At 38.1% G+C, this 12873-nt stretch overlaps 1 protein-coding gene across 1 annotated transcript in view; it reads left to right on the forward strand.

Moving 5' to 3' along the window:
* Positions 1 to 12873, forward strand: part of LOC129247252 (uncharacterized) — a 70610-nt gene that overhangs the window by 23585 nt on the left and 34152 nt on the right. The window contains exon 3 of the mRNA XM_054886304.1: positions 4385 to 4520. Within this exon, the coding sequence (XP_054742279.1) occupies positions 4385 to 4520 (136 nt within the window). The remainder of the gene's footprint in view (positions 1 to 4384; positions 4521 to 12873) is intronic.

The following is a 12873-nucleotide window of genomic DNA, read 5'->3' on the forward strand; positions in this document are numbered from 1 at the left end:
GATAAAGAAATAAAATTTATTTTGATTTTTTTGAAAAACACAAGGTATATAACCCCTTAAACTAAGAACCGGTGTATCATTTATATAATATTTAGCTAAAGTGTATCCTCCTGAACAAGCTGCCTGATTTTCTTACTTCTTCAGAAAAATGCGCTTTAGCTATGGTTTTCATTCACAAGTAAACTGGCACAGTTAGAAATACGAGGTTCAGCCAAGTCATCCTATATTTTGTTTTAATTTACCCAATTATGTTCACATCGCCGTCAATCTTAGTTTATAGTTTATTATTCCGCACTCGAAGTGACCCTTTACAAATCCATTCGCCTTTCAGCAAACCCTCTCCCGTAGACTTACTGCATAATGCGAGTACTCGTGCAACAAAGCATGTACATATGACAAGTGGCTTAAAGGTCCTCAAAACGCTAAAAAAAACATGCATTACTGCAGTACTAAGCTTTTAGTTCTTCATTTTTCATTACTCTAACCCTGACCTTTTTGTCTAGCATAGAAAAAGGTAGCCCGGCATTCTTTTAATGAGCTAACGTTATTGTTTTTTTTTTTACATTCGTAGGTTCATCCACGCCATTAAACGACATCGACATATAAGCTCGCATATTTTTGTTGTAAATCCCTTGTGGCTCAAAGCTAAATTTAGTGCCTTTTATAACCATTTTATCACACCCACGACTCAACACTTCAACACTCACGCGGATACGTGGGCGTAGACATAAAACCACAAAGTCATCTCTAATCGCTGTTATTAACTGATTGCATTCCACAAACACAAATACCCATGCAAGTACAAGTAAAAAAATAAAAAAAATAAAAAACTCAAGAGAAAAGGAAATGGAGCGTCAAAGAGGCACAGTAATTGCTTAAAGCCATTTGCAAACGAGGAGTAAATTTACATGCTTACGCTGGAAAAAAATGCCTGCCAGTGGCATTTATAGTGCAGTCGTACGTTATCTCCTAAATTTCACTGTCGCATACACTTGCGAGTGTGCTGAAGCCATTACGCTTTCAAACAACTGTGTACGGAGGTATGTTGCGCGCACAAAACCGCAAGCAAACAAATTTCTTCGCCAGCAAATAGTGAGTATGTATGGACATACGGGCATACATACTTACACATATTAATATCCGTGTTAGCATGCATTTAACTCTACACACACAGCACACACCCGAACATAAGGGCCAGCGCAACGCGTGTGCATAACTCATTTTTGCAATCTCCGCAAATTTGCCAAAGACCAGTGCTTATATGAATACTTACAAATACACGTACATATACACATACATACATGCAAATATCTATATGTAACGTGCCATGCAGAGGGAAATTTGTGTATGCTCTGGCACAAATAATGCAGGAGTCAGCACATATATTACAGCAACACTGTTGCACGTAACGTTTAGCGCAGCCACACCCACCAAAGTCGACCTTGTACTTCAGCCGCTAGGAACCTTCGCTTTGGCCGATCACAGTTTATGTCAGAACATTTTTTTTCTTTTCTCGTTACTGTCTTCATTCACAATTCCTTTATGGATTACAATTTCACCCGCTTAACTGCACTCAAAAGTGGTATGTTTTTAGGCTCAAAAGCATATGCAATTGACAAGAGTGGAAATTGGTTGCATTACGGCTTTCAAAAGAGTTTTAGGAATCTAACGTGTTACGCTGCGTTGTTAGCGTAATTCAATTTCCCAAACTCCTTGCTACATTCTTTGAGCTCTATTCGTATTTGCTTTCAGTGAATTTCTTTTTTCTTAATTCTCAATCACTTCAACAAAGTTCATACTATTCATTTTTCCATCCTGTCATTAACACCATGTGATCGTCAATTTTAGATCACAAACCCGATGGTAACATCAAATTTTAATTTTATTAAGGTTTTCGTTTTCATATAAGCAATTTCCAATTTCTGCAGTTTGTGAAAAAATTTGAAAAATTACACAAATATTTCATAGCAATTCCAATGCATTTACTTATGATTTTTACCATATAAATATATGGAAAAAATTCGTCACCGTCAGGAAAAAAAATTACGAAAAATCAAAGAGATTTTTTATGAACTTCACACTTATTTTTTATTATACTAAAATATAATAAGCTGTGCAACTGCACACCAGAAACCTTTCGGGAATAGTTCTAATTATCTAATACTGGCAATTATGTTTATATGACTCAATCCATTGTTTGACTCCCGTTTTTTAAAAATCTGGGCCATACGGTTAATGGTATACATATATTTTTTGAAAACAAAAATACAATCAGCATAGTTTGATAGGACTAGCCATTCACCATCACGGCAACTCCTTCCTTGTTTTGAAACCGATATGGATCGATAATGCCTCCAGTGCTGTATGAACTTCGCGTTCTTTTCTTTTTTAAAGTAAATCTCCACAATTTGGAAGCGTTTTTTTGGCGTTAAACAATTCATAATGGCTTGCCAATGAACCAAACGTCTTTACAAGAATAATGAACATTCGAAAAGAAACTAAAAATAGCCAAAATTGGTAAAAATGTTTATATGCTGCCATTTTGTCGCGGGGTCTATATTATTAGTATAGGGTTTTTCAGTAAGAGCGTTTCAACTTTTGAACTTTTTTGAATAAAACACAAACGGTTTGACTTTTTTAACTAATTTTTTTTATTATCGAGTTTGAACATATACATTTAAGTATGAAATTCGATTTCTTTTGCATGACCACCGCGTGCACGTTTTACGAAGTCCAATCGTTGAACCCAATTTTCGACCACTCTTTCGCATAAATCGGCCGAAATTCCAGCAATTTCGCGTTCAATATTGGCTCTGAACTCACAAATCGTCGCCGGCTTGTTACTGTAGACCAATGACTTCACATAACCCCAAAACGGGACGGCTTGTTAAATGGACCGTAAAATGGCCGTAATGCTCTTAAAGTAGCAGCAACAGAACGATTATTTTCATAAAAAATTTGCACGATTTGCAATCGTTGCTCAAGTGTGTAGCGTTCCATGATGAAATGTATACTAATGAAGTTTACAAATGACAAGCGAAAAATAAAACATATTGCGTCGTTCGCCCTCCCTATCGGGAAAAAGTTGAAGCGCACCTATTGAATAACATACGAGGACATATGTATGTATGTAATGTATTATATTTTGGCATTTCGTGGCGTGTACCTACCAAGTGCATACTCCTGAGCCCAAAATGTAGAGGTAGATATGGGACACACTTTTCATGGTTCGAGTTTTATTACATTTTGTCATATTTGTCTCCTACACTTGCAGCCTTAACATTTCATTTTCGAAGTGGCACCAAGCAAAGCAGTTCATTAAGCTCTTATGCAAAATTTATTAAGATAAGGTGCCAAGCCTCGGAATGACAGATCATGTCAAGACAGTCGTGCTAAGTTTTCTGTAAGGCAGTGCTCTCTTGACGATGATATTTGTGATATCTGTCCAACACTTTTGTTCAACCCAGCTTTCTTTTGCTATACGGTGGCCGCTGTAGCCGGGTGGCTTTGTTCGTGACTTCCATGCCATAGGTACGAGTTCGAATACGACATGAAATGAAAAAAGACATTTTAGAACAAAATGATTTCGAATAGCAGACATTCCTCGGCAAGTAATGGCAAATCTCCAAGCGCTCTGAAAAGCTTATAGAAATCCTTTGCTATTCAAATTCTGCATAGAACTGTAGTTATGGGCGTTTTCGTGGACGCAATATTATAGTTACACTGCACGATTAACTCTTACAGCAGCATATTTGCTGCACTTGCTGAGTACCTCCATTGACTTTATCAAAATAGTCTTGACCTCAAACGATACTTCCACGTGAATTATTTGTTCTGTAAGACGTACTCGATTTTTCACTGGTTATTTCACAATCAAGATTGAGTAAATTTTAATTAATTTTCATTGGCTTCCGTAAGCCGAAGAGAATGAGGTGAAAAATGGTGAATATATTAACGCGTATGCTCATGTAAGCAACAACAAATGTTACAATTACCTGAGCAAAATCCCCGAACAACGTGAATGCAGTTCAATCACACTTTATTCCTCGCGAACATTTCACTACAAACACAATGCCTTTGTTTGTTCTCCTTCACTTCCATCATTTTGCTTTTATTTTCCATTATTAGCGGCAGCCCATTAAGTTTTTTGTGTTTTTTACGTTTTCTTTACTTCAATTTTTCATGCACACATTGAATGTCTTAATTGACATGACTGTTTGCAGTTGTTGCTGATTTCATCTTTTTATCTTGAGATTAATTCATTTTCCTCGTAGTTCGTGTTCTTAAATATTATGACTTCATCATAGCGTTCTTGTTTCAATACGCATTCCATTTATTAATTTTCGTTATTCTTCTTCTTCTTTGCCATATTCTTTCATTGCAGCGTTCTGCCTCCAATGAAAGCCAATTGGTCCTGGATTCGGTCACTGTGTCCACCACTGGCAAATACAGTTGTGAAGTTTCCGCGGACGCGCCATCCTTTCACACAGAAATCTCCGCCGGCGAGCTGGAAGTGGTTGGTAAGTGTCACAAAACATACAGTTATATCGCAGAAAAGATATGAAAATTAAGAAATAATTATTCGTGCTATTTCGAGTAGGGAAAGGAGGAAATGAATGAGTACAACTTTAAGTTATTTCGGCTATATAAAAAGCATTACGAATACATTTGCCTTTAAATTTCCTTTACTTAATCCGTAGTTTCATTTCATGTCATTAAATATTGCCCTGGCCAATTTTTTAGTTGCTACTTTGGGCCAACACTTAATGAGAACTACAATAAACGTGCGAATTATTATGCAACCACATTTTTATTATAACGAAAAATCATTTAAACCATGCAGAAATTGTTTTCAAGACTTGTTAAGAAACGAAATCATAAAAATCAGCAGTTTCCTTAGAAGAAACTAAGAACTTTTTTTTGCGCAGGTAAGCGTTTTGTTTTTAGCAATTAACTGTGAACTGGTACCACACAAGTCATCATGAATCGTTTAATGCGAACTGCACTTCGAAATTCTGGAAATTTGCTTTGAAAAATTCATTTGTTCGCGAAGTTTATTTAGCAAAGTGTTGAAGAAGACACTGAAACGTCGACTTGTCATCGTTCTCATCTTATTGGCTTTTGTCCTTCGACTACGTGAAAATTTTACGTTCCTCTAAATTAAAAAATCGTTTGCGTCGCATTTTTGCTGATTGGGATCATTTAGATTTATTTCTCAAATTTACTGGAAAATGTAGTCAAAAATTAGACTGATCGAATGGACCATGTAACTCGTAGCTGTATGAAATTTTCTTCTCCTTCTTCTTAATTGGCGCGATAACCGCTTACGCGATTTTGGCCGAGTTTAACAAAGCGCGCCAGTCGTTTCTTTCTCGTGCTTACCGGCGCCAATTGAACATACCAAGTGAAGCCAAGTCCACAAGTCCACTTGATCTTCCAACGCAGAGGATGTCTTCCTCTTCCTCTACTACCACCAGCTGGTACCGCATCGGATACTTTCAGAGCCCGAGCGTTTGTATCCATTCGGACGACATGACCCGGCCAACGTAGCCACTGGATCCTCATCCGCTGCACTATGTATATGTCGTCGTAAAGCTCATACAGCTCATCATTCCATCACCTGCGATATTCGCCGTTGCTAACGTGCAAAGGTTCAAAAATCTTCCGCAGAATCTTTCCTTCAAACACTCCAAGCGTCGCTTCATCGGGTGTTGTCATCGTCCAAGCTTCTGCGCCATACATTAGGACGGGCATGATGAAAGCTTTGTAGAGTGTTAGTTTTGTTCGTTGAGAGAGGACTTTACTACTCAATCGCCTGCTTAGTCCAAAGTAGCACTTGTTGGCAAGAGAGATTCTATGTTGGATTTCAAGGCTGACATTTTGATCGGTGTTAACGCTGGTTCCTAAATAAACGAAGTCTTTTACAACCTTGAAATCATAACTGTCAACAGTGACGTGGGTGCCGATACGCGAGTGCGCCGACTGTTTGTTTGAAGAGAGGAGGTACTTCGTTTTGTCCTCGTTCACCACCAGACCCATTCGCTTTGCCTCTTTATCCAGTTTGGAGAAGGCAGAACTAACAGCGCGGTTGTTAAGGCCGATGATGTCAACATCTTCGGCATACGTCAACAATTGTATGCTCTTATAAAATATTGTGCCTGAGCGATTAAGTTCTGCGGCTCGTACGATGCTCTCCAACATCAGGTTAAAGAAGTCACACGACAGCGAGTCACCCTGTCTGAAACCTCGTTTGGTATCAAACGGCTCGGAGAGGTCCTTCCCAATTCTGACAGCGCTGCTGGTGTTGAGCAACGTCATCTTACATAGCCGTATTAGTTTTGTGGGGATACCAAATTCAGACATCGCGGCATACAAGTGACTCCTTTTCGTACTGCCGAATGCAGCTTTGAAGTCGACGAAAAGGTGGTGTGTGTCGATTCTCTTTTCATGGGTCTTTTCCAAGATTTGGCGTGTTGTGAATATTTGGTCGATGATAGACTTTCCAGGTCTAAAGCCACACTGATAAGGTCCAATCAGTTGGTTGACGGTGGACTTCAGCCTTTCACACATTATGCAGGATCAGCTAAGAACGATTAGAAAAGAAATTTGAATAAAACATCAACACTGTAAAATATTAAATTCGTGCTGGCCTTATTTGAAGCTGTGTACATATACGAGTATTCATACCGTCATGCGATTTATGGAATAGCTCATCACAAAAATGGCTCTGGTAGCACTTGAAGATACCGCTTCGCATTTTAGATAATTCGTTCCGGTATGTAGAGCTCTATTCTAGCAATAAAGTTGCGAAGTTTGGTTTCAAACTCGTTAGTATAGCTAAGGACTTGAGGTAGCTCCAAAAAAATAGTCAAGTCGCATAAGCGTTGCGGCTAATTTATGAGATGACCCAGTAGTCAAATTTCTGCTTCACAACTAGGAATGGTGTGTCTCTTGTATGACATCTAGCACCGTCTTTTTGGGGCCATATATCGATTTTGTTAGGATGTCAGCTAGCATCGCCTTACACGAGTGTTAGGAATGCCCACGAAAAACTTTCTCCCGAACCGAAGTTGTGAAAAAGTAAAAAATCAAAAAAAAATTGAAAATATTTTGTGCAAATTTCCGAGAATATTTCCTCAACAGTCCAAACAACAAAAATATATTACTTAATTAAGCTTGTAACAACAACAAGCATATTAAAAAAGCTTCATCAGCGAATGCAAATTGAAGACTTGTGTTTCCTCGAAATGTGAGTGATTTCCAGGAAGTCATTGCAGAGGCGGCGGGAGTGAACTGAAATCCGTTTGAAATTTGCTGGTCAACTGCTGTTCGAAGAATTTGAAATGAGCAAGCGAAAATTGAAAAAAAATTAAAAATGAACTGTAATTTCATTACCAGCACTTGCATGAGCTGAGTTTTTGTTTTTTGTTTGCTGTTTTTGTTGTAAAGAGTTGACCACCTCATTTGTTCTAAGGCATGGGCATTTCTGCTCTATACCGAAAACCATTAACGGAAATGGTGCATTCTTCCTCATTTCGAAAGAAATAAGGTCAGATGATGTGGCTGTGCCATAAGTCAATCCTTGTGGATGCGTTTATGTTTGGTCGAACACTTGTGGGCTATGTTTGTTCCAATAAGGGCAATTTTGCTTGTTGTCATAGACCAAAAAACTTCACGATGATGTTTACTTCAGGTATTTACAACTGGGATGGAATTTTTAATAATTTCCACACGTTCGGCACGCGTGAAACGATGCATGTCTTACATCTGCTGAAACATAGCAGTTTGGAAAACTATTGTATAATTGCTTTCTGATCTCCCGTTATTATTGGTGTGAATAGTAGTTTCAATTTTGCATTAAATCACGGAAAACAAATGCAGGTAAAAATACGCTAGGCCATCTCAAATGTACTCATTTTTGTTGCAGGAAAAAAACTAAAATAATGTAAGCAATTCTCAGCAAATCATTTCATTTAGTCGAATTTTCAAACTTCCCGTAGAATAAGGAAAAATATTGGAGAAATATAAGCAATGCTCCGCTTTTACAAAGGTATTCAATATTTCCTTTAGCAAGAAGTACTCTAGCCGAATGGGTTGGTGCGTGACTACCATTCAGAATTCGCAGAGAGAACGTTGGTTCGAATCTCGGTGAAAGCAAAATTAATAAAAACATTTTTCTAATAGCGGTCGCCCCTCGGCAGGCAATGGCAAACCTCCGAGTGTATTCCTGCCATGAAAAAAGCTCCTCATAAAAATATCTGCCGTTTGGAGTCGGCTTGAAACTATAGGTCCCTCCATTGGTGGAACAACATCAAGAACACACCCCAAATAGGAGGAGGAGCTCGGCCAAACACCCAAAGAGGGTGTACGCGCCCGTTATATATATATATAAGAAGTACTCTAGGCTGCCTTATTTCAAATGAATTAATTAAAAGTCTATATGTATAACAAATATATAGGCAGGTACTCCTGATGCAATTTATCCTAACATGCACATGTACCGTTCGACTAGATATTGTACGAAAAGGTACGGGAAAGTCAAAAAGTATAAACTAAAAATACTAACATCAACGCCATCCAATGAACTATGCGCATATTTTGCTAATGTGTTTTCGGCAACGTGCTATGCATCGAGACGCTTATATGTTGCATACTGCAAGGGGCAAAAGTAAGCACGCTCAGGAAAAGTTATAAATAAGCAACGCCAACGCAAACGCCTGCACACACGCACACACAACGCAAGTGAATACTGAATTCAAGAACGATCGACGCCAACTGTCGCTCCATCATTTTGTCATGGCAACATCCGTTTCAAATTGACCATTTGAGACGGTAAAAGCCAAAAAAGTTGAATAAAAAATGTGAAATGTGAAAAATGTACTAAGAAAAAATCCTAGAAAGACCCATAGAAACAGAGAGAAGTATGAGCAGCTGAAAATAGAGAAATTGCATGAAAATAAACTTGAGACACTTGACAGCATATCTTGGCACTTGAGGAGACCTGTGCAGACGGGTGGGCAGCGGTCGATGGCGCCAGACAAGCATTGATGCATGTTTGGCGCCGAAGTCTGTAACTTTGTCTGTCCAACAAGTGACGTGTGCGCATAACGAGCACCGGTAAATAAAGAAACATAAAAACCAAAACAACTGACGAAAAAACTACGAATGGTTCGATGAACAGACAAAAAGTTCTGCCATAAAGGTAAATGGACATCAAGCGAAAATTGGGAAATTTTTTGAAGAAGCACCAACAAGGCGATGTGGTGGCAGGATGCGCAAAAAACGAGGTACATAAAAATAGCAGTTGTAGTTCTATGGTAGGTGTTGGTGGAGTTTAAGTAAACTTCGTTTTGCAATGCCAGAGTGAAATGTAGATGGGCAACCGCATTTTATGGAAGCGTTGGCAAAAAGTGCATTAACTTTAACAGTTAGTTTGTGAGCATTCCATGCAGTATGACTTAGGGTGCTGGAGTGTGGTCCAAAAAGATTTATAAATTTTATATTCATTTTGATTATACCATAAATTTTCCAAATGAAAAAAGGAAGTGCATATACACACACACATATTTATAAACATGTTGCATTCTTCCTCTTATTCTTGACTACACGATAACCGCTTACGCAATTTTGGCCAGTCTTTCTTTCTCGTGTTAACCGGACGCCCCATGTGAAGCCAAGTCCTTCTCCCCCTGCTCTGTGTAATGCAGAGAAGATCTTCCTCTCCCTCTTCTGCCAGCAGCCGGTACCGCATCAATGGCCTTCAGAGCCAGAGCGTTTGTATCCATTCGGACAACTTGACCTAGCCAGCGGAGCCACTGGATCTTTCTCACTATTTCCATGTCGGCGTATAACTCATACAGCTCATTGTGCCATTGCCTACGATACTCGCCGTCGCCAACGTGCAAAGGCCCAAAATATGTTACATTAACTGAACTATATTTGTGGCTTTTTTTTTTCAAAAAGTATTCGAAGCCGGTAATACAATGGGAACGTTTTCATTGCTAATCAATACTAGGGGTGCCATTCATATTTCTGGCCTAGACATGGAAAAGTGATCATTGAGGGTTGAAGAGGCTTTTATTGGGTTTCAAAATATTCTTCCCGCTGATCAATACACTTTTGCATTCGTTCGAACCAATTTTAATAGCGCAAAATCTTATTGTTGCTTATCATACTGATGCCCAAGGGTGCCTCATCCACGCCTTATGTGACATGACGATCTTGCTCAACCACTTCGCACACCGAATCGATATTATCTGGCAGTGCAACTGACTTTCGACACCTTCCCGGAATTCGCCGGTGGTTTAATGCTAAGGGATGGTGATTGCTCACCGTATAATGGCTTCAGTTCACCGATGCATTCTTTTTTTGTTAATCCACGTCGAGAATTGTGCAAAATAGTCCGACGAAAATGTGTAATTTCATTTTTTTGCCGATTTTTTGGGAGTCGTCACTTTTAAGAAGTTTCGTATCATTCCGTTAATTCTTGGTTTTTCTCACTAGCATTTCGACCCCACATTTCTTTGGCGACAAAGCGCATTACTAGTGTTGTGGACACTACTCTCACTCAAAATACAGCAGTTGTGGTTAGTGGCATGCCTGCTGTCGCCAAACTAAGGCTTACTCACCTAGGTGGTGTGACTCTAGATCCATTGGTAATACGCAACAAAAAACCCAAGAAAGTGCTCAAATTCGTTAGAAACCTTGAATTTTAGGCTTGCGGTCAAGCACAAGAGCCGCAGTGCAATATGTCAAAAGTAAGACGGAAACCAACTCAGTTCACCTTCCAGTTGATTTTCGGCCCATTCGGAATGTGAATACATTCCTTCCACAAAAGCGATAGTCCAATGGCAGTTGGGCAGCGACGGTGACTACTTCTGTATTCACAGTACGAGCTCTTATGGGATAAACACTATCATTCAGACTTTGCTCGTAACTTTGCAAAATTCGGATACATTTTAAACATATATTTGAATACCCAGCAGGTTTTCGCAGGCTGGCGTCATGTGCCACACATTTTTAATATATATATATTTTTTTTAATTCTTATTTTCTTTGGTACACAAACCATCAAATTTTTAATAAACAAAATGCTAATTGTGATGCAGACTAATTAAAAATTGTCACCTTCTTATATTTTCAAACATAAAAGTAAAACTTCATTGCATATTTTAAATTTATATTATTTCTATTGAATTGTCTAAAAATTGATAGAGACAAGAAAACGAGCTGTATGCTTTAAAGCCCAGCGACTCCCTGCATGTTTCAAAATATATGACAGCGATGGCCATCAACACTCAATGTTGCCATATCAGTTAGCAAGATGAAATGTTTTATTAGTTTGAATATTTCCGCGACTAAAATTCGGTAGAAAATGTTGAGTGAAGCAAGCAGTCTAGCAGCAAGGGAAGTTGCAAGTCTTAATTTTCAAAATATGAGTAAAAATTATGTTTAGAAAGTAATTGAAATAGTTTTTAATTTCGGGTTTATACAAAATTTTGTCTGTATATGACCGGAGCCAAAACTTTGCTGGATCATTGCCTGTGAGCGTGAGGTGATGAGTGTTAAGACTCCTACGGAGTACGACTTTGGCAATGGTTTATGGATGTAAAGAATGGTTAAGTTTTAAGGGCCGGTGTTGATTTTGAATAAAATACAATTTTTTTAGGAAATTATTATCATTTCTCTCTATTATGAAAAAAGTGGTATGGTTCAATTACGCACAAAATAAAATATCGGCCAAATGGTCACCGTGGCCTCGGCGGCACACCTCCATCCGATGATCCAAATTTTCGATGGCCCTGAGGCATAATTGAGGTTCTATGCCGTTAATGTACCGAATCATCTCATCCTTTAGCTCTTCAATTGTTGCTGGCTTATCGACATACACCTTTTCTTTCAAATAACCCCAAAGAAAGAAGTTCAACGGTGTCGTTTACGTTTAGGTTAGGAAATTTAACCACCCTTTATAAAAACCGATAATATAGCAGACGCAACATAAATAAATCGAATGGAAATAGTGCAAAAAATATTGTTACGTTTTGCTTTGCACTCTTCAAATTTTTCTGGGCCGATTCCATCTTGGCTTTATTGTCTTATTATCAGATGATCTTTTTTGCCGTTTTCATTTCTTCTCGACATCCTTTCGAGTAAAACTGACTGCTCCTCCCTTCTTTGGTTATTGATTTTAATGTGCTATGTAGAAATCTTGGCAGTTTCGATACTTTCTGTATAGGCTCATTTAAAACATTGTACACTGCTAGTGCTCCAGTTTCTCACATTTTTTAGGGCTAGACTTATCGGATTCGAAATCAATACTCTATAACAGATTGCAGTATTATTTCTTGGGCAATAATTTAGCGTAATGCTATTGGAATTTATCCTTGAGCGCATTACATAAAAAAAAAGAAAAAATCTGGGTGTTTTGTAATTTTTGCATTTAACTCCAGACGTAAATAAATAAATTAACATAGCACAGTCTAAATTAAAGAGTTTTCGGCGCAACTTTGATTTGTTTAAACTTCACTGCTGCTCGAATTTAATAAGGCATTTTTATTGTTTCGGCAAAGAGTCCACTATGATGAGTTCTGTGCTTGAGTTGAATATTCTATTTAGTTATTCTTTAATTTGTTATTATTTTATTTATTTATTTATTATTTATAATTTATTTGTATGGGGATACTTTCTATTGTAATATTTATGTGCACTATAAAGCCTCGAATTTTCTGTCACTAATGATTTTGAATAATGATTTTTAATAAATGTCCACATTAAATAAAGGGGAAATATCCAGTAGCCAGCCTATTTGCTATACCATTACTACACGCTGCAAATCTACCGTTACTTATACACGTAAAGCCTAGCAATTTCAAG

This window comes from Anastrepha obliqua, chromosome 5 (genome assembly GCF_027943255.1).
Source record: "Anastrepha obliqua isolate idAnaObli1 chromosome 5, idAnaObli1_1.0, whole genome shotgun sequence".
In the NCBI taxonomy this organism is placed as follows: domain Eukaryota; kingdom Metazoa; phylum Arthropoda; class Insecta; order Diptera; family Tephritidae; genus Anastrepha; species Anastrepha obliqua.